Source organism: Gekko japonicus, unplaced genomic scaffold, assembly GCF_001447785.1.
Source record: "Gekko japonicus isolate JY-2015 unplaced genomic scaffold, Gekko_japonicus_V1.1 scaffold1406, whole genome shotgun sequence".
Taxonomy (NCBI): Eukaryota; Metazoa; Chordata; class Lepidosauria; order Squamata; family Gekkonidae; genus Gekko; species Gekko japonicus.
This window is the reverse complement of record NW_015160254.1, coordinates 424,416-446,313: the sequence shown is the minus strand read 5'-3', so window position 1 is coordinate 446,313 and position 21,898 is coordinate 424,416. Positions and strand designations below refer to the sequence as shown.

The 21,898-nt window shown below is 45.9% G+C and overlaps 1 protein-coding gene across 1 annotated transcript in view; it reads right to left on the bottom strand.

Annotated features, from left to right (window-relative positions):
* The window catches only part of ALOX5 (arachidonate 5-lipoxygenase), a gene marked incomplete at its 3' end in the record, with an annotated part of 54,788 nt that extends 33,129 nt beyond the window's left edge, over window positions 1–21,659 (bottom strand). The window contains exons 1-4 of the mRNA XM_015414398.1: window positions 21,537–21,659; window positions 13,917–14,115; window positions 7,257–7,338; window positions 672–794 (exon numbers count right to left, since the gene is read on the bottom strand). Coding sequence (XP_015269884.1) covers window positions 672–794; window positions 7,257–7,338; window positions 13,917–14,115; window positions 21,537–21,659 — 527 coding nt within the window. The remainder of the gene's footprint in view (window positions 1–671; window positions 795–7,256; window positions 7,339–13,916; window positions 14,116–21,536) is intronic.
* Between the last annotated feature and the right edge of the window lie 239 nt (window positions 21,660–21,898).

The window sequence follows — 21,898 nt, the reverse complement described above, 5'->3', positions numbered from 1 at the left end:
TATGTACCCAAGGTTTTCCCACATTGTGGGTCTGCATATAAAACTATTGCTTTAAGTTGTGCTGCTTCATAATATTTACGCAAGGATGGGAGTCCCAAACCCCCTTTACTACTTGGTTTATTAAGAAGTGAAAATTTGAGTCGTAGCCTCCTATTATTCCATAGAATACTTTAGTGTTTTTAATATCCAGGTTGCACCTTCTGTACTTGACATCATTGGGCAAGAGAGGAGGCATCTTATAAGCTGATACTTGCGTTTCCTCCGAGTGCAACCATTTAGGCCAAAAAGCCATGGCTCCTCAATCCTACTTGGGTCCTCCCTTTCGGGGCTTAAGAATGGGTGGGAGGGTAGAGCAGAGATTTGGTTTCGGAAAGTTACTGAGGACAACCGGACGCTCTCTGGGCCAGGGGCTTCCAATGCATGTTGATCACTTGAGCGAAGTGCTTTCCGGGAGACATTTATTTTCAGTTTCAGAGGACACCAATGTTGGTCTGCAGTAAAACAGTCAGATTCAAGTCCAGCAGCACCTTCGAGACCAAGACGGGATTCAAGGTATACTCTTTTGCAAGACAAAGCTCTTTGACCCCAGAAAGCTTATACCCTGAAACTTTCGTTGGTGTCTTAGATGCCTGAATCTACCTATAACATGAGTATTGTATGGCGATACTTACGCTTTGGTATAATTCAAAATGAAGTCGACTCCTTTTTCACTGTCAAACTGAATGTTGCGAGGCAACTCTTTGTGAGTTTTGGCATCTATGTTTAAGGGGAAGCCTGGATGCCATTCTCCCCATCTGATGATAAAAAAAGAGAACTAGTGAATCAACAGCACATTTGCTTTTTGTGGTTTATACGGCTCAAAACAGTGTCACTAAAAAAAATCAAGCCGTGATGCCAGATCAGTTAGCCACAAATAATTACCACTTTCATATTCTGTACTAAGTCGTGGAAGTAGTGACAGACTTCACGTTCCTGGGATCCCAGATCACCGCAGACTGTGACAGCAGCCATGAAATTAAAAGATTTCCTTGGGAGGAAAGTGATGGCGAACCTAAACAGCATGATAAAAAGTAGAGACATCACCCTGCCAACAAAAGTCCGCATGGTCAAAGCAATGGTATTCCCAGTAGTCATGTATGGCTGTGAGAGTTGGACTATAAGGAAGGCCGAGCGCCGAAGAATAGATTCTTTTGAACTATGGTGCTGGAGGAGACTCTTGAGAGTCCCTTGGACTGCAAGAAGAACAAATCAGTCAATCCTCAAAGAAATCAACCCTGACTGTTCCCTGGAAGGCCAGATAATGAAACTGAAGCTCAAATACTTTGGCCACCAAATGAGAAGGGAGCACTCACTGGAGAAGACCCTGATGCTGGGAAAGATTGAAGGTCAAAGAAGACGGGGACGGCAAAGGATGAGATGGTTAGACAGTGTCATAGATGCAACGAACATGAAATTGAGTCAACTTCAGAGGACGGCGGAAGTCAGGAGGGCCTGGCGTGATCTGGTCCATGGGGTCGCGAAGAGTCGGAATCGACTGTGCGACTGAACAACAACAAATTTTTGCATTCTACACTACACTCGAGTTCATCCCTGTAATTATCTCGGGGTATTTCCTGTTTCCACATTACGTTGAGGTCACCCCGGTTTTGTCCCACACTTGTCTTGGGATAAACGGATGCTGTTATAACCAGGAATAAATGCAAGGTATTGTGTCCTGGGTTGAACTCTGATAAAACTAGGGATGAGATCCAAGTGCGGAAAGGACAGTCACTGAAACACTGATCAGGTTATATAAGCAAAACCTCAGATGCTAGCAACTTTATTTAGTAACTTATTTAGGGAACACACATGCTAGCTCCCCAGAGTCTGGCTCAAGGTAGTGTCTCACTCAATTGAGCAAATTCCCTAGGGAAGGGGATTCGAAACACACTTGTAGCCACATACAGCTCTGATTTGGCAGCTACATCACCCAGACAAGAATTCAGCCAGACACAGAAAAGAATCACAGGTATCCTGCAAACAGGCTGCAATCCAGAACTGTCAGTGTTGGTTCTGTGGGCAGAAGCTAAGCAGAACCCAGGATGGGAAGTGAGGACAAGGTCAAGGGGCAGTCCACGCCAAACAGCTGTAAAGACTGAATAAGACTGAACATTTGTATTTGTGTATATGTCTTGGAAGATTCTGCACTGAAACACCAAAGGTGTTCAGAGCACTTTCCGTGGTCTAAAATCTTCAAGGGATGGTCCATTTAGAGATTAAATCTTTCAAAGTATTGGACTCTGCCCATGTTCTGAATGTTTGTTTCTAATCAGATTCATACAGCTATGTACCCTCTTTGCAGTATACTGTTGAAACCAGCCAGGCAGCCACTACAGAAAGCACCCCAGAAAAGGAAGGCATTCCTGGTTGTCTACAGCCTTTCCAAGCAGGTCCCGCAAAGGTTGCTCTGGGCCTAAAACTGGGACTCTCTTCCAAGCAAGCATGGGCTGCATTGGATAAACATCTTGTGTCTAATTGCTTCTTGCCTCTTCTCTCCTTTCACTGCCTTTGGGGCTCTGAATGTTATCTAACATGATACTAAAGGATATTAAAGCCCTTAGCTTAGATGGTTTTGTGTGATACACAGTAGGCCAGTTGTAAAGATTTAATAAGCATGTATTTTAAGATGGCCCTGGTCTGAATGGCCCAGGCTAGCATGCTCTCATCAGAAGCTAAGCAGAGTAGACCCTGGTTAGTTTTTGGATGTTGTTGGGCGGTCAGTCAGACTCCAAACCGGAAGATCTAGACCGGGTGCTACAAGCCGTGGCTAGCTGGCTTAGGCTGATCCGGCTGAAATTGAATCCGACGAAGGTGGAGGTCCTGTGCTTGAGTTGGATTGGTCCGAGGGTAGGGGTCCCGCTCCCAACCTTCGGTGGGGGCACCACTGGTGTCAGCTCTGGAGGTTAGGAGTCTGGGAGTGCTCCTAGATGCTTCCTTAACAATGGAGGCCCAGGTAGCAGCCACTGCCAAGTCAGCCTTTTATCATCTCTGGCTGAGCAGGCAGTTGGTTCCCTTCCTCGAACACAATGACTTGGCAAAAGTGATCCACGCGATGGTCATCTCGAGACTGGACTACTGTAATGCCCTCTACATGGGACTGCCCTTGTCACAAATCCGGAAGCTGCAGCTGGTGCAAAATGCCGCGGCCAGGCTTCTGATGGGACTCCCTATTTGGGAGCACATCCAGCCTGTGCTTCAGACATTGTACTGGCTACCCATAGCATACCGGATTCGCTTCAAGGTGCTGGTTCTTACCTTTTAAGACCTATATAGCCAGGGACCGACATAACTGAGGGAACCACCTTTCCCCACATGTACCCCAGAAAGCACTGCAATCAGGGACCCAGAATCAGCTGGCCCTCCCGAGTCTCGAGGAGGCCAGGCTTGCAACAATCAGGGCCAGGGCTTTCTTGGTGGTGGCTCCACTCCGGTGGAATGAGCTCCTGGAAGAGACCAGGGCCCTGCAGGACCTTTTGCAGTTCCGCAGGGCCTGTAAAACAGAGCTGATCCGCTAGGCTTTTGGAGCTGCCGCCACTACTAACAACTGACAGCCCATGTGTCGGGATTCTCGTCAGCCCCAGGCGCCCTATGACCCGTCGCCGTGTTGGGTCTTTCTACGTTGGAAACGAACACCTCAGAATTAGACGAGCAGGGGTGTTTCGTCACACTCCCCGTCTCGTCTTCAGCAGAATCGGCTCTCTCTCTCTGTGCCTTTCGGAACTCGATCCTCTGAACTCCTCCCCGGTGTTCTTTGTTTCCTTTTTTTATTTGCTTATTACAGTGATTTCAAACACCCTGTGCTCTTCCCCCAGCCTGCCCCTCAACCAACCTCCCGGCTGCACGTGTCCTCCCTTCCCCCTTTCGGAATATTGTTCTTTAACTTCTTGAGGCTCGGGGTGCATAACGGAAGTGTCTGTCACCCCAGCCTCCTCGGTAGTGCCCGCGGTAACCGCCAGCCTGGAAGGTAAGGGTTTTCTGTTCTTCCCCTGAGCTAGGCCCCCCCCCCCATCTCACTGGGGCTTCGAAATATAGTTGCCCTCTTCCCCCCGGTTGCTCCCATGGCTCCGTCCCGTGTCCGAGGTTGCCAAAGAACTTGGCGCGGGACGCGCCAGTCCCGCCGCAGTGGCCGATACGGCCGCGGAAGAACCCGCAGCGGGCACCATGGTTGGAGAGGCCTGTTTCCCTGGGACTCCTAATGACAGCCTGAGCTTACTGCCTAAGATGATCTAAGAAGATCAAGGAGCCGACTGTAAGATGAGAGAATTAAGTAACAACACCGCTGTGAAACCACGGATACTAGCACTTTATTATGTTTTATGGTTTTAGCATTGTTTACTTGTATTAACTGATGTTGTCGAATTTTAATCTGTTTGTTTACCCCGCCCTCCCAGCCAGAGCCGGCTCAGGGCAGCTTACATTAAACAGACAATTACATTATTCTTATGCTATTTATGTAAGCCACCCTGAGCCGGCTCTGGCTGGAACCGCATTTTTTGAGCTAACCGCCTGAGCAGTTTGCCTGAGCAGGAGAACATGTCCTCTTTTGTCTTGGGAGGAGGAAAGCCAGAAAGACCACAAGAAGGAATCAGTAAATATAAAGGACTAGGGGATTCCCTGTCAGTCTTGCATGTGTGGGTCTGTATTTTCCTCTCCCTTCTCTTTCTTTTTGCAGAATCATGGAGGGAGGGAAGGAGGGAGGGAGGGGTTGGCAGGCGGTTAGCTCAAAAAATGCGGGTTTTGCTTGTAGATGCAGAATGCACACAGAATACACAAATAAATAAACCAAAGAGGGAAAAACCAGTGCGGAGGGAATGGGTAGGACTGCGAAGTGAACCCTTAAGGCTTGACTCCTCGGATTCTCCACAGCAAGCCGTCAGTGCAGAAAGGGGCAACATTACAAGAGCAGCAAAGAGAACTTATAACGTTTATTTGATTAATAAACAATAAACAAGTGTAGCTTCAGACATACTATGAAAAAAGAGGGGAAATGGAGGGCCAGCCTGCCCTAACTTAATAAAATATTATCATTCTGCAATCTTAAAAGATTTTCAGTAAACTGATTCATTATGATGACAACGTGCCATGGTTTATTATTTTGAACAGGAAGGCAGCTTGACACTACTAGCACAGATTCCACGGTACTCACAAAAATCACAAATCATAAAAAAATGGATTTTCTATTTTGTAATCCATAACTAGAGGGAGTTACTGAGGTCTGAAATTCCTGGGTCCTCAAACTTTGCTATTTCAATCAGTCATTACAATACAAATTTCAAAATTATGGATCTACGGATGAGTTAAATGAATACTAATTGTACAAGAGTAACAGATGGTAATGGTGATCATTCATCATACATTGAAACGATGCAAAAGAATTTAGGAGCTGAATGGTTTCAGTTTTTCCAGATGTGTAGCTTTCTTATTTTAAAGAAAGTTACTAACCAACCGGACTTACGGCATTTGAAAAGTTATTTTACATGGGAGGCACTCAGAAATGTTTACAACCTCCCATTTACTCTTCTACATTGAATTATTTTTTAATTTTTTAATTTTTAAAATAGGGCAAAAGATAGTACATGAAAAGAATTCTGAGAAAGACTAGCAATTCTTTTTTGCATCGACACCCACTTCAGCCATAAATGAAAGGATGAAGGAGAACTTTTATAAAATAACATAACAGTGGTACCTAACTCTATACAAATTAAACTAGATTTACCAAACTAATCAATATGTGTGCAAAAAATTGTGACTTAAAAACAAATCAAAATTTAAGCATGTTCTGAAGGTGTTTATCAGTCAAGGTATTTGAGGAAAAGATACTTGGAAAAAATTATCAAACAGAAATTCCGAATGATCCAAGCTTTGTTAGGACTCCCACACAATTATATTTCAAAGAATTCACAAAGGCATCGTCTTTTTTACACCAGGAAAAAATGCTATTAGCATAGAATTGGGAAAAGACAGATTATTTGAATATTAAATCTTGGTTAAAGATAGTCTACGAAACAGCAAAACTATCTATCTGAGTTAGGCAGCCTATTTTTCAGGAAGCTGGAAATCTTTTTATGGATTCTGGGGAAAACAAAGAAGGACAGACTTTGACATATTTAAATGTGATTTCTTGGTAAAGCAATATTTAATTAAACTTAAAAAAGGAATTAGCACAGAACAAAATAAATGCTATAATGTATTGTTTGAGTTCAATTATTTGTCATAATAATAATTTTTCTTATGAATCATACACTGAAATTTTAAAATTGTATTTATGGACGTATACATATCTAAGATTATATACATTTATTTATTTTTATTTATTTTCATTACATTTATACCCCGCCCTTCCCGCGAATGGGCCTCAATAAAGGGCCTCAAAAAACTAGAAAAAAATTTTCTTTCTGAATTTTTCTAGTTTTCCCCTCAGGCCTTAGCATCTGTAGAGGTAAGTAAGGAGGAAAACATACTAATAAATGAATTTGGGATCAGTTTGCAACATTCCCAATTTGTGCAGAAGCAGAGAAGGAGCAAATGAGCTAGCTGCAGGGCTATTTTTGGGCAGGAACGCACAGGAACGGAGTTCCGGCTGGCTCCCAAGTTGGCCATGTCCAGCAGGAACTCATTAGCATAATAGGCCACGCCCAACAGCAGAAACTCATTAGGATTGGCTACATTAGGGGTGTGTGGCCTAACATGCAAAGGAGTTCCTGCTACAAAAAAAGGCCCTGGGTTTTGACAACAAACAAGGTCAACAGAATAACAAGCAAAAGGTGGGTGTGGTTGGATGACCACACTTCTGGTAACATGGGGGTGCGGCCTAATGTGCTAATGAGCTGTGCTGTTAGGGGTGTGGCCCAATATGCTAATGAGTTCCTGCTGTTGGGTGTGGCCTATTATGCTAATGAGTTCCTGCTGGGCTTTTTCTACAAAAAGAGTCCTGGAGCTGGGATAGCTTTTGCATGAATTTTGAAAAAGTGTACTTCTGCAAAATGTCTAGAACAGGTTCTAACCTGAAACTTCCTGTTTTTCACTGTGCCTGTTCCCTCAGGTTCCTGATCTTTTGGAGAACAGATCGGTGCTTGACTGTGCTCCAGCTAGTATCCTGACATAGACACAGCCTTGCAAGTATTGCCTGTGCCATTATGATTAGATCTCTAATCTCTTCAGCCCTCTGGGTAATGTTCAGAATACAGGACAAACTGCGAAGCCATGGGGAAACTCACCGATACATTTTCTGGCGATCCTCCAGTTCTTTGCGTCGGTGATGTTTAAGAATCTGAGTTTTGTCATCCTTGGAAAGCTTGGCTAGAACAAGACGATGAAACAGTAAGGATAGAATATGACCTCAGGCAAAGCTTTCTTTATTAAAATGGTCCTCTAGGTCCCCTCATCACATACGGTGAACCTCGGTCCGTTTGTGGCACGTGTTTATCCGCTGGGGCTTATAAGGCTGGTGGATTTCTCTTGACCACTCAAGCCCCGTTTCCAACTCACTCTCTCTTCAGTTGAGGCCTTCTCAGGCGCCTGCTTATAACCCTCTTAAGGCCTTCCTTCTGATACAGACCCTGCTTTCCCCACCTACATTACAGAAGTACATAAAATAATTGTTTTGTCTATTTGATAAAAGAGACATGTGGTAATCATGTGGTCATTTGTGACCTTCCGCTGGATCATAACATGGATATCAAAAAGCAACACAGGGTTTAGAGACCGCCTACCCACCCACCCCGCCCTCACATGTCATCAGTGAAATGGACCCTGACCAAATGACACTTTATCTGTCACAAATGGACACTGGCCAGGGTCCAGCCTACCTGAGGGACCGCCTTTTCCCTTATGTTCTCCCAAGAGCGCTGCGATCAGGGAGTCTGGACCTCCTTGAGGTTCCAGGCCCCCGGGACATCAAGCTTGCCCTAACCAAGGCCAGGGCTTTTTCGGTGGCGGCTCCTACCTGGTGGAATGAACTCCCGGCGGAGATCAGGGCCCTGCGGGACCTCGTGCAGTTCCGCAGGGCCTGCAAGACGGAGCTCTTCGGCCAGGCTTTCGAGTAGGAGCCGCCGCCGTGGCCACTATACCACCATCGTGGCTGTTTTCCATCTACCTGGCCTTGGACGGGGGTGAAATGTTGCCCAGAAGAGGAACACCATTCTGGCGCTCCGGCGTTTTTTTACTCCATCGGCCCCAATGAGAGAAAATGAGGGATTGACCATCTTGAACTTCGAAATGTATTCTAAATTGAATGTTTAATATGTACTGCAGAGCACCTTTTTAGTTTTTATGTATCGATGTTTTAATGTAGTTGATGTTTTACCTCGGCTTGTCCGCTTTTTAGCCGCCCTGGGCCGTATGGGTAGGGCGGGATATAAATCCCAAGAAATAAATAAAATAAATAAATTATCCAAGTATCTGTGTAAGAATTTTCTACTTTGCTTTGTGACTGTTGGGTGTATACTCTGTGAATGCTCAGAGGATAAGGACAGTGTGGCCAAAGAGAGAGTTAAGTTAGACCTCTGCCCTTTAAACTGAGGAAGGGGAAACAAAGCAGTTTAGGAGAAGGGATGCAACCCAAGAAGTCAGCAGAGAGGCAGGAGGAGGGGTCCTGCCGTTCACGGGCAGTGGTGAATCCCTTTTCCCATGCTGGCCTGTTTGGACAAGCAGGTTGCTGGGAAGAAGAATCGCTCCTTTTAAAAGAAGGGAGCAGCCATTCTTGGTCAATCAGGTCCAGGGTACTCATTCTAAAGGAGGAAGACCATACCCTTGCCATTTTGAAGATAATGAAATCTGGAATGAACATCAAACCTGGAAACCAGTAAGATATTTTTGCCTGTCTCTAACATCCTAGAGATATGGAAAGAAGAATGCTGTTAATCCTAATAGAGGTCATTTCGGGGGGGATCACAGTTCCCCCGGGTGAGGTACGGGGGCGGGGCACATGACGAAGCCCCACCCCCAGCTTCCGGCCGCCCCGCTTCCGTCCCTCACTCAGCCAGGAGGAGGCAGGAGAAGAGGGAGGGTAAGTTGCTTCCTCCCTGCCTCTCCCCACCCCTGCCTGCCTGGGGCCAGGGAGGGCCTTCACGGGGCTTCCTTACACTCCCGCCGGCCTTGCAGGTCCACCGCCGGGCCCTCTCATGGGGCTTGGCAGTGAAGCTGCAAGGCCGGCGGCGGCGCCCGGGACCATTGGGGGCGGGGTGTGTGGCCTTATGACACACCTCCGGTGATGTCAGGGGGGGTGGCCTTATGACACACTTCCGGTGATGTCAGGGGGTGTGGCATATGCTAATGAGTTATGCTAATGAACCCCCCTAGCTCTTTTTCTACGAAACAACCCCTGATCCTAATTATTTGTCCTAATGCTCAGATGTCACAGTAATTTGCTGTCCAACGGTACCTTTTCTTTGCTTCTGCATCTATAGAATGCTTATATACTTAAGGGAAAAAATGCACCTTTTTAACAGATTGGAGTCATTTGGCACTGCTGAGATGAACAGAAGTGCTTAGCTGTAATGAACACGTTGAACGCAGCAGGCGGATTTTATATGGGGACTTGTTTGTCAAAACGATGGGACTGTGGGGGCAGCCAATGACCATGGGCTTGGGACACTTTCCAGTCCTCCCTGCTAGTTCACCCCAGGGGGGGGGAACTTGGGAACCCCAAGTGTGCTATACTTTCACCTTCCTCCCCCCCCCCCATTCCCAAAATTGCATTTTTTTTGTGCATATTTTCCCTCTGCTGAGCAAGTATATTCAGTGGCAACATGCTGGTGTCTGGGACATAGGACTTAGCTCAAGATGGGTAGCTGTGTTAGTCTGTCTGTAACAGTAAAAAAGAGCAAGAGTCCAGAAGCACTTTAAATACTGCCACCCTCTCTCTCCCTATACATAAGGCTTGAGGAAAACTGTTTCGATATATCTGATGAAGTGTGCATGAACATGAAAGGTTATACCCAGAATTAAACTTTGTTGGTCTTAAAGGTGTCACTGGACTCAACACGACTGCCCCACCTGAATATATTGCCACAATTTTTGTTAGTCTTTAAGGTGCTATTGGACTCTTCCTCTTTTCTACTGCTATAGGATTTAGCTGTTAGTGCAGCAATGTAGCCATGCAGAAAATTACTTTCAGATCAGGCGTTTTGTCTGCAAAGCTAAGATCTTGTTTGAAAATAGAATACATAGAAAAGGTGCAATTCTCACTGGCAATGGGTTTGAAGAAATTATAAATGGTCCTGTAAAATAACAGGGTAACAAGAATTGGAGATTAACTATTTGAGAAGCATGACAGTCTTGTCCAAATACGGAAGAAAACGAAGCGCAAAACTGTAGCTAAATGAAAAGTTAAGAAATAACAACCAGAGCTGAACAGCGTCCACCTGGGAAATTTTAAGAAATCCAAATGAGCATGACTTATCTTTATCAAGGATATAACTTGTCTCTAAATGTGGCTTTCTTTCCTTTCTTTCCTTTGGAAATGGGTGTGGAGTGATTTGCAACATCAGGCAAATTTCTTTTCCAGGTAAGCTGGTAAAAAGCACTAGAATTGCTCTTGGAGCGACAGAATTACTTCTTTGTATTGTTGTTCTAGGAGCTGCGGCGGCTCAAGTGGTTAAGACGCTGAACTGCAGGCTGTGGAAGGTCGGTAGTTCAGCAGTTCGAGACCCGGGTGCCACATGATGCAGTGAGCTCCCGTCTCTAGTTCCAGCTCCTGCCAACCTAGCAGTTTGAAAGCAAGAAATTGCAAGTAGATAAATAGGGACCACTTCGGTGGGAAGGTAACAGCGTTCCGTGTGCCTTGGTGTTTAGTCATGCCGGCCACATGACCACGGAAACGTCTTTGGACAGTGCTGGCTCTTCGGCTTTGAAACGGAGATGAGCACCGCAACCCTAGAGTCGGATTCGACTGGCTTTCGAGCAAGGGAGACCTTTACCTTTATTCTTGTTCCAGGCTCTCAAAAGTGATTGTCACACTTGGGGAATGTTGTGTATTAAGCTCAAAGGGCACCAGAGAACTGTCCTAGCTTGAACACCTAAACGATAGACTACTAGGATCCTGAAAGGGATCTATTGAACTGGAGTTATCTTGTAAACAGCCTATCACGGGGAGTGGGTGGGTGTTGGGTGTGGTGTTTGGCGAGAGTTGTCTTGTAGTTGAGCTAAATCACTTAATAAATATGAGCTGATCACTGAACACGTCTAGAACCCAGTATATTTCAGGGAACATTCACTAAGTGTTGTTTAGACTGCATGAGATATGGCCAGGTTGAGAGTAGCTAGAAGGTGATTTCTCCCAAGAAAAAAGATTTTTTTGCCACTGCCATAATAAAATGATAAAAAGTAGAGACATCACCCTGCCAACAAAAGTCCGCATGGTCAAAGCAATGGTATTCCCAGTAGTCATGTATGGCTGCGAGAGTTGGACTATAAGGAAGGCCGAGCGCCGAAGAATAGATTCTTTTGAACTATGGTGCTGGAGAAGACTCTTGAGAGTCCCTTGGACTGCAAGAAGATCAAATCAGTCAATCCTAAAAGAAATCAACCCTGACTGTTCCCGGGAAGGCCAGATAATGAAACTGAAGCTCAAATACTTTGGCCACCCAATGAGAAGGGAGCACTTACTGGAGAAGACCCTGATGCTGGGAAAGACTGAAGGTCAAAGAAGACGGGGACGGCAAAGGATGAGATGGTTAGACCGTGTCATAGATGCAACGAACATGAAATTGAGCAAACTTCAGAGGACGGCGGAAGACCGAAGGCCTGGCCTGATCTGGTCCATGGGGGCGCGAAGAGTCGGACTCGACTGTGCGACTGAACAACACAACAACATAATCCCCCCACCCCGTTGAATTTAGGATACTCTGGCCATGCATCTCTTTGAGAAATGGTCACGTCTCCCATGCAGGTGAGGCCGAGGCGTCTACAGAGTCCCAGCTGGATACAGAGGGGTGGCCCATATTCCTCAAGAGAGAAGTCCTTGCCGCTGAAATGGGTGTGTGTAAATGTTTGTAACTGAACAGGGGGAAGAAGAGAGGCAACGTCCTCATTACCCCTTTTTGCTGCATCCAATAAAATGTTTCTGGGTGGTGGATCAAAATGCCTCCTCTCTGGCTGCATCCCTGATCTGGGATACTAGGTCAAAGTTCCCTCCTCTCCAGGAGACCTTCATCCTTAAGTGCAGGGGGAAGTTTCTAAAGGGGGGGGGTCAGAACACTGTTTCTCAACTCTTCCCTCAGTTAAGAGACTCTGACGTCTCTTTCCAGTAGAGAAGAAACTTCTCACTGCCTTCTAGAGTCCTATAGGGGCACAGAAAGACATAGGTAGGGTTGCCAGGTCTGGGTTGGAAAATACCTGGAGACTTTGGGGGTGGAGCCAGGAGAGGGCGGGGTTTGGGGAGGGGCCTCAGCATAGTACAATGCTGTAGAGTCCACCCTTCAGCCATTTTTCTTCTGAGTCCACCCTTCAGCCATTTTCTCCAGGGGAGCTGATCTCTGTCAGCTAGAGATCAGTTGAAAATGCAGGAGATCCCCAGGCCGCACCTGGAGGCTGGCAACACTATGGGGGGGGGTTAGAATACCAAGACGTGGGAGAGGTTAGAATGCCTCTCCCTGTCTTAACTTCATGAAAGCGGTTGCACAATGAGTTGCTGTAGATTTCCTGGGATGTGTGGACGTGGTCTTGGCATTGTTGCACAATATTGCTCCACTGAGTCCCATGGCAGCCATGGACTAACCCCCTTGAATTTGTAAACAAGAGAGCCAAGGTAGTGTGGAGGTTAAGAGTGTCTGACTAGGATCTAGGCGACCCAAGTTTGAACTCTCACTCTGCTATGGAAGCTTGATAGATGGATGGCCTAGGGCCAGTCACACACCCTCAGCCTGAACTACCTCCCAGGCTTGTTGTTAGGATAAAATGGAGAAAAGCAGAGGAGCTCAGAACTCTATCAATATTTGAATGCATGGCATACAGACAGCAACTGCATAGGGACTTATTTTTAGATATTTGGAAACTGTTTATAGACACTTATGTGTAGATCAGCCACCAATGTTGTTATACTTTTGTTTTTACATCCTTTTCCCCCTTTCTTTCTTTCTTTCTTTCTTTCTTTCTTTCTTTCTTTCTTTCTTTCTTTCTTTCTTTCTTTCTTTCTTTCTTTCTTTCTTTCTTTCTTTTAAATTTCATTGCTGGATTTTAAGTTTTTTCCCTTGTTTTTCCTGTTTTTTTTAAAAGAAAGAAATAAAAAATTTAAAAGATAAAATGGAAGAAAGTACATTGATGTAAGCCCCTCTGGCTCCCTATTGAAGAGAAAGGCAGGGCATAAATGAAGTGAATAATCTCACACAGGGGTCATTTCGTAGAAAAAGAGGTGCAGGAGCTCATTAGCATAACTTATTTGCATATGCCACACCCCCTGACATCACCGGAAGTGTGTCAGAAGGCAACACCCACCGCTCAGGCGCCACTGGACTGTTTTGGATTGCTAGCTATTGGGGGTGGGGGGAACGTGCAGATCTGTCCTCGCAGAGGAGGGAGAGCTTGTACCTGAATAAAACTTGGTCTTAAAGGTGCCACTGGACTGTTCTGAATTGCTAGCTATGGGGGGGGCATGCAGATCTGCCCTCACAGAGGAGGGAGAGCTTGTACCTGAACGCGGGATGGGGGGGGGCTCTGCAACTTTCCTGGCTGCTTCTTGTGCCTCATGGCCCGACCGAGGGCTGCTGGGAGCAGGGGGCGGGACTTGTCACATGTGCCAACCCCCTGGGCTCCTTACTGCCAGAGCTCCACTCCTGTGCGCTCCCACAGGAAATGACCCCTGAATGCTCATATAAAGCTAGTTAAAACAGTTCTCAACTCAGCTGCTCACCTAAAACAAAACTGTGCCAAACACTCACCTCGCCCATCTCGGAGAACCACCTCTTTTTCATCTGTAATCCATCTGTAACATGGAAACTCCAGGTAATCACCTATTGGTGTTTTCACTGTGATGTACTTAAGGTACCAATCATCGGGAAACCAATACTTTCGTTTCTCAATTTTTATCAGCTGGATCTCCCCCAGATCTTCCGACACTGTCACATCATAACTGTCCACCTAGGGGAAGAAAATATAACACATGGTCTACTGGGGATCACAACGTCCACCACATCTCAATAACTTCTTTCCCCCCTTTTCTTTTAATAACTTCATTACTTCACTGCACAGAATGACAACAAAGGGACTACCTCAGTCTCAAGAAAACAGATGAGATGCGTGGGAAAAGTGGAAAAGCCACAGGAGCACCGGAAAAACAGAGGTGACCTAATTTGAGGTGCTAATCTTCTAGCTGTTTCCATTTCTGATATTTGCAGACAGTGAAGGACCAAGGGAGACCTGCCGGAATCACAGCACGTGGAGGGGAAACAGTGTCCAAGGTCCTCACCTTTACTCCTCACCCCTGCATGCCCAAATCCATTTCCTTTGGGGTTGCAAGAGGAGGTAAGCGTCATCCATACCATACTCTACTACACGTTGAGGTTCCAGAGCTCGGGGCCGACAGGGAAGCCTGCCTGGAGACCTCTCTCTGTATATCAGTTTGCCCTCACTTTCCATCAGACACAAGTCACCTTTATGGACCTGTACTCAGTGATGCATCTACACTTTTTCTTTCAACTTTCAGCACAAATCTCCTGCAGCCTGAAATGCAAATACTAAACCAATGTCTGATAAGAGAAAGGCTCATAAATTCTAAAAATGCAATTAATTTGTTTGAAACTGGGCCAGCCTGTTGTAAAAGCTAATCATATGAATACTTATTTAAAGCACTGAATACTTATTTAAAGGGCTTATATCTCGCTTTTTCATAAAGCTCGAAGCAGCCATTAGACGACCCGTCAGGAAACAAAAGTGGTAAAAGCAGATATTGATAATGATATTTATTTGTCCAATTATATTTGCTTGCTAATGATATTTAGCTTCCCCAGGTGCCCTGCCGGGAGCTGCACAATATGTGTGAAAGAGACACATGCGGCTCCCGTCACAGTTTGGCCACCCCTGCTCCAGTGTCTCCAGATAAACAAGTGGCATGTGTTGCACGCAAGCATCGTTCTATGGGACTAGATAAGACTACATAGAAGTATGCAAAGTGATGTAAATGAGCACTCCAGCCCCTCGTTTGTGTGAAGCAAGTTTTACAGAAAAGAAAAATCAAGTCCCAGTCTATCTCCTGTTGTCAGATGATGTAAAGGCTCCCTTGCTCGAAAGCCAGTCGAATCCGACTCTAGGGTTGTGGTGCTCATCTCCGTTTCAAAGCCGAAGAGCTAGCGCTGTCCGAAGACATTTCCGTGGTCATGTGGCCAGCATGACTAAACACCAAGGCGCACGGAACGGTTACCTTCCCACCGAAGCGGTCCCTATTTATCTACTTGCAATTTCTTGCTTTCGAACTGCTAGGTTGGCAGGAGCTGGAACTAGAGACAGAAGCTCACTCCGTCATGCGGCACACTTGGGTCTCGAACTGTTGAACTACCGACCTTCCACAGCCTGCAGTTCAGCATCTTAACCACTTGAGCCACCGCAGTGGGGTAGCATATATTAGCATATATTAGATTTGTACACACCTCTGGGCCTAAATCCCGTATTATTAGTCTCCTGTTCCATTAAAAATAATTTCCCTGCCAATAAGAGCTCTACAGGGCTACTGTGGAACAATGTCCTGTAATGTCTTTTTCTTTACTTTCTTCTGAGTCCGCTACAACACCATTTTTACCCCTTCATTCCTTAATCTCTGTCTCTCTTTTTTTTACTCCAATATGATTTTACTCCCCCCTCTCCTGCAGGCTTTTAAAATCCAGACTCTTCCGTGTTTTCCCGAAAATAAGACACTGTCTTATATTTATTTTTTCTCAAGAAGACACACTAGGGCTTATACCACAAATGCATAGAAATCCTGCTAGGGCTTATTTTTTGGGTAAGTCTTATTTTCAGGGAAACAGGGTATGTTTTAGCCAATTGCATAGAGAATTCACCCCTGGAAGATTTATGACAGGATTCATACCTTTTTACCTCAGCTCCTTCCTTTTTCAAACAGAGAATTTACCCCTGAAAGACAGATTTTACACCAACCCCTAGAGCTGATTGGGGGGCGGGGCATGACAAATGATCGATGGAGCACTGCCCCCTTTTGTAGCAGGAACTCATTAGCATATTAGCCGACACACCCCGAATGTAGCCAATCCTGCAAGAGCTTACAGAGCTCTTCTTACAGGGGCTACTGTAAGCTCTTGGAGGATTGGCTACATTAGGGGTGTGTCCCCTAATATGCAAAGGAGTTCCTGCTACCAAAAGAGCCCCGAGTCTGTTGCTACAAACCTGGTGGGTGTGAAAGTTGAGCAACCGAAGAAAGGTGAGAGGAAGAAAGTTGATTCGATTGAAATGTGGTGTTGGAGGAGAGTTTTACGGATACCAAATGAGCGGGTTCTAGATCAATCAAGCCTGAACTCTCCCTAGAAGCCAAATGACTAAACTGAGCCTATTGCCCTTTGGTCACATTGTGAGAAGACAAGAGTCACTGGAAAAGACAGCAGGAAACAGCAGTCAGAAAAGAAGATCCGACATGAGACGACTGACTCAATATCAAGGAAGCCACAACCCTCAGTTTGCAAGACCTGGGCAAGGCTGTTAAGAAGAGGACATTTTGGAGGTCATTAGTTCTTAGGGTCACCATAAGTTGGAAGTGACATGATGGCACAACAGTTGAACTAAGAAAGCCACATAGGCAGGGGTCATTTCCTGTGGGAGCGCACAGGAGCGGAGCTCCGGCAGTAAGGAGCCCAGGGGGCAGGCACATACAACAAGCCCCGCCCCCTGCTCCCAGCAGCCCTCAGTCAGGCCACGAGGACCAAGAAACAGCCAGGTAAGCAGCCTGGCCCACCTTCAGGCACAAGCTCTCCCTCCTCTGCGAGGACAGATCTGCACGTTCCCCTCCCCCCCAATAGCTAGCAATCCAAAACAGTCCAGTGGAGCCTGAGCGGTGGGTGTTGCCTTCTGACACACTTCCGGTGATGTCAGGGGGTGTGGCATATGCAAATAAGTTATGCTAATGAGCTCCTGCACCTCTTTTTCTACTAAATGACCCCTGCACACAGGAGAGTCCCAACAATAGTGGCATGGCTCCAAATAGAACTTTTCCATGGGTAGAAGGGATTTTTGCCCACATGACTTTCTCCTTTTGCCCTGTTGCTGCAGCCTCCCCTCCCCCCGCTGTTCCTAGCATCCAAGGCATCCAAGGACCACCTCTGCCAGTAGGAGACCATGAAGCAGAGATGCCTCTGGTCTGGTTATCCTGACACCCTGTGACCACTTCCATGTTGTAGAATAATTTTCCAAGAGAAAACTAGGATTCGTGTTTCTTTTGCAGCTCCGATGGTCCTGTAAAATAGAACTCTTTAGAAGAGCCTTTGGATCAAGATGATTGCTCTGTAGGTGTCTTGAAAGACTGCAGTCTTATCTGGATTTTAAGTTTTTTCTGCTGTTTGTTTTAATTCTGATTTTTTTAATGATGTTCCTTGTGCTGATTTTATTGTTGTTATGTTACCTGCCTTAGGTCCCACGTATCTCAGAGAAAGGTGCATTTATAAATGTTTTTAAACACATCATTATCTACTTTTACAAAGTCTGGTTCATTACCTGTGGACTTGGCTATCAGCTTTCATTACTTAGAGATTGTATATTCATGTACAGAATTTGTTAAAATTTAAGAAATTTTATTTCTGCTATTTTTGCTTTGTTGTTGATCAGTCGCACAGTCGAGTCCAACTCTTCGCGACCCCATGGACCGCATCATGCCAGGCCCTCCAGTCTTCTGCGGTATGCTTAATTTCATGTTCGTTGCATCTATGACACTGTCTAACCAGCTTATCCTTTGCCGTCCCCGTCTTCTTTGACCTTCAATCTTTCCCAGCATCAGGGTCTTCTCCAGTGAGGGCTCCCTTCTCATTGGGTGGCCAAAATATTTGAGCTTCAGCTTCAGTATCTGGCCTTCCAGGGAACAGTCAGGGTTGATTTCATTTAGGATTGACTGATTTGATCTAGCTATTTTTGCTAGTACTACTCGAATAACCAAAAATATATTTTGTTAGGCAAAAAATAAACCTGCGTTATTAAATACTAAGTCATTGCCCTGTGGGACTATAGCCAGAGAGAGGCAAAATGACCAGTGAACATGTGAAGCTGCCTTATATTGAACCAGAACTTTGGTCCATCATACTCACTACTGTCTACTCAGACTGGCAGCAACTCTCCAGGGTCTCAGGCAGAGGTCTTTCACATCACCTACTGCCAGAGCCTTCTACTGGAAGTGCTGGGAACTGAACCCGGGACCTTCTGCATGCCAAACAGAGGCTCAACCACTAAGCCACAGCCCCTTCATATTGTCAGAGAGGAACAGGGATCCAGTACGCTAACCTGTCCTTTCACATCTAAAACCAAGTTTAGTATTAAATGGTACAAAGTCCTTCTATGCATCTCAAAGGGCTGTTTTTATTTCCTTTATAAAAGCAAGTTTGCTGTGGGAAAGGGAAGTGTACACTGAAATAGGGAACAGTGAACATTATGCAACACAATTTGTGAAAGAATGTAGTCAGTATTAAGTGGACATGGAAGCAGAACTATTTTTAAATGCAAACTCAGCAACTCTTTTCCAGCACGCATGCTCCAGAATGGTAGCCATGCTAGTGTGCTGCAACAAAAAACAATAAAATGATTCTATGGCATTTAACACAAGCAGACCATAACAAGAATTTCCACAATACTTCTCATGGCTTCCCCCAAATTAGCCTTCTGAAGAGACTAGAACACAGTAAATGAGTATAAATGTTAAGGTGGCTGGTGCAGCTTTTATCAAAATCTCCAGCAATATCCACATATACTATTAATCAGACCTGTAGTACCACAGCAGATCCAGGTAACCAGGGGTCATTTCCTGCAGGAGCGCACAGGAGCGGAGCTCCGGCAGTAAAGAGACCAGGGGGCGGGCACATGCAACAAGCCCCGCCCCCTGCTCCCAGCAACCCTGGGCCACAAGGAGCAAGAAGCAGCCAGGTAAGTTGCAGAGCCCCCCCCCCAAGATAGGAATCCAAAATAGTCCAGTGGCACCTTAAGGCCAAGGTTTATTCAGGTACAAGCTCTCCGTCCTCTGTGAGGGCAGATCTGCATGTGTAGCTAGCAACCCAAAAAGAGCCCATTGGGGCCTGGGCGGTGGGTGTTGCCTTCTGACACACTTCCGGTGATGTCGGGGGGGGGGGCATATGCAAATAAGTTATGCTAATGAGTTATGCTAATGAGCTCCTGCACCTCTTTTTCTACGAAATGACCCCTGCATGTAACTACCATTTACTCTAGTGACGTTGCCAGGTCCCCCCCGGCCACTGGTGGGGATGAGAAAGATAGGGCGGCCAGATCCAGGCTGGGAAACTGGAGACTTGGAGAGTGTGGAGAGGAAAAGGACCTCAGTGGTGTACAATGCCACAGAATCCACCCTCCAGGGGAATTGAACTCTGTAATACGGAGATGAGCTGTAATTCCAGGGGATCCCCAGGTCCCACCTGGAGGCTGGCATCCCTACTGGCATGCCCTCCCCATTCTGATATTCCCATCAAGTTTCATGCATTCTAGAGCAGAGGAATCTGGTCAATTCTGGAGACTGGAGAACACTGCGGCCTATTCTCACTGTGATAAGGATCAGAATGGCACCTGGTATTTTTGGCCAGTGTGTGACACAGAGTGTTGGACTGGATGGGCCATTGGCCTGATCCAACACTGGCTTCTCTTATGTTCTTAGAATGAGACGTGTCAGATATGACCTTCGGACTTTGCATATTTCTTACCCTCACAGTACGTTTGACATCCAAATTTCCCAGACTGATTTTGCTATCTCAAAATTCCACCATCGATTTGAATAACTCAAGAGGAAGTGAGAGCTGAAACAATGGGACTAAGGCAGCACGCGCAAAAGACAGGCAAAAAAGTCACTAATGAAATACTGACTTCACTCCTTAACTCTTTTGTCCCAAAGGTTACATTTAGAGTTTAGCCAGACTGTGTTCGATACCGTGTTTTTGGTTCACGTCTTCTTCTAAATAGGGATTGTTCAAGGGAACGAAGGTGGATGATGGAAAAAACAACACTAGACATAATTGCATCTATCCAGAACTGGACATAATTGCATGTATCCAAACACACCATTTCTTGGATGGAATTCTATTTGTGATGACGACTGGGAGGAGGAGGAGGAGGAGATTGGATTTACACTCCACCCTTCACTCGGAGTCTCAGAGCGGCTTAAAAACTCCTTTCCCTTCCCCTCCCCACAACAGACACCCTGTGACCAATGCTCCCTCTAAGCCGTGGAGTCTTGTGAGCAAAAATTGTACTCTGTGAGCTACTGGCATTAAAGTTGTGAGCGAGCGATTTGGCTGCTGCAGAAATTAGTTTGCTCTGGAGCCATCCTTCCTGAGCTGAGACGAAAATCTGTGAGATGGAGGCTAAAAAACCGTCACACTAACTCAGCTTAGAGGGAACACTGCCTGTGAGGTAGGTGGGGCTGAGAGAACTCTTTCAAGAACTGCCCTTTCAAGGACAGCTCTTGTCAGAACTATGGAGGAGTTGGGAATCAAACCTGGTTCTCCCAGATTAGAGTCCACACACTTAACCACTACACAAAACTGGCACTATGCCAAACTGACAAGGTTATTTCCACCAAACCCTCTGTCTCTCACTGAGCACTTCCAAAAAAATGGCATTGTGAGAAGCAAGAAGCTGTAGATGAGAATGGAGGAAGCTTGTGAACAACTGGGGAGTTCCTCCGCAATCACCTTGGTGGTGGTGGGGGGGCTTGTTGCCTTCTCCAGGGTCATATCTGACTAGTACGAAGAAAACGGCTTGTGCTTTTCACAGCAACCTGATGCACAAAAGTCATCAAGTGATGGTTTTTGCAACACAGAAATACACACAACCACTTGCTGATGTCTGCATGTCAAAAGCTACTCTTCAAGGGGATTAAGACCGCACATTCAGAGGTAGGTCTCAAATAACCAAGGAAGACTTAAACTGTGCCAAACATATACTACTACTGACACTGTTAAACTCCTGGTGCTGTAGATGAGAATGGAGGAAGCTTGTGAACAACTGGGGAGTTCCTCCGCAATCACCTTGGTGGTGGTGGGGGGGCTTGTTGCCTTCTCCAGGGTCATATCTGACTAGTACGAAGAAAACGGCTTGTGCTTTTCACAGCAACCTGATGCACAAAAGTCATCAAGTGATGGTTTTTGCAACACAGAAATACACACAACCACCTGCTGATGTCTGCATGTCAAAAGCTACTCTTCAAGGGAATTAAGACCGCACATTCAGAGGTAGGTCTCAAATAACCAAGGAAGACTTTAACTGTGCCAAACATACACTACTGACACTGTTAAACTCCTGGGGTTTGGTTGCAGGGATTCCCACTAATTATCAGTAGGCTGATGTGATATTACTGGCTGTGGACTTTCACACTGATGTTTCCTGGTTCTGGACATGGCTCGTCCTTCGCAGACCGGCTGCGGGCTGTCCTGCAGCGCTTCGACACGGCCGGGCTTAAAGTCAAGCGTGACTTTCATGTTAAGACTTATCCTCACAAGGTTGTTGTGAGGATAAAACAGAAGGGAACGTTGCAAGCTGCTCTGGGTCCCCACTGAAAGGCAGAGTCTAAATGAAAGAATTACATCCCCTATATCCTCCAGACATAGACAAGGCCCACATCCTGTTGCTTGCTTTAGATTCCTCCACCTTTTTAGCCTGCTATAGAAATTAGTTAATGTTTGGAAATAAAGGATAAAACAGAAGGGAACGTTGCAAG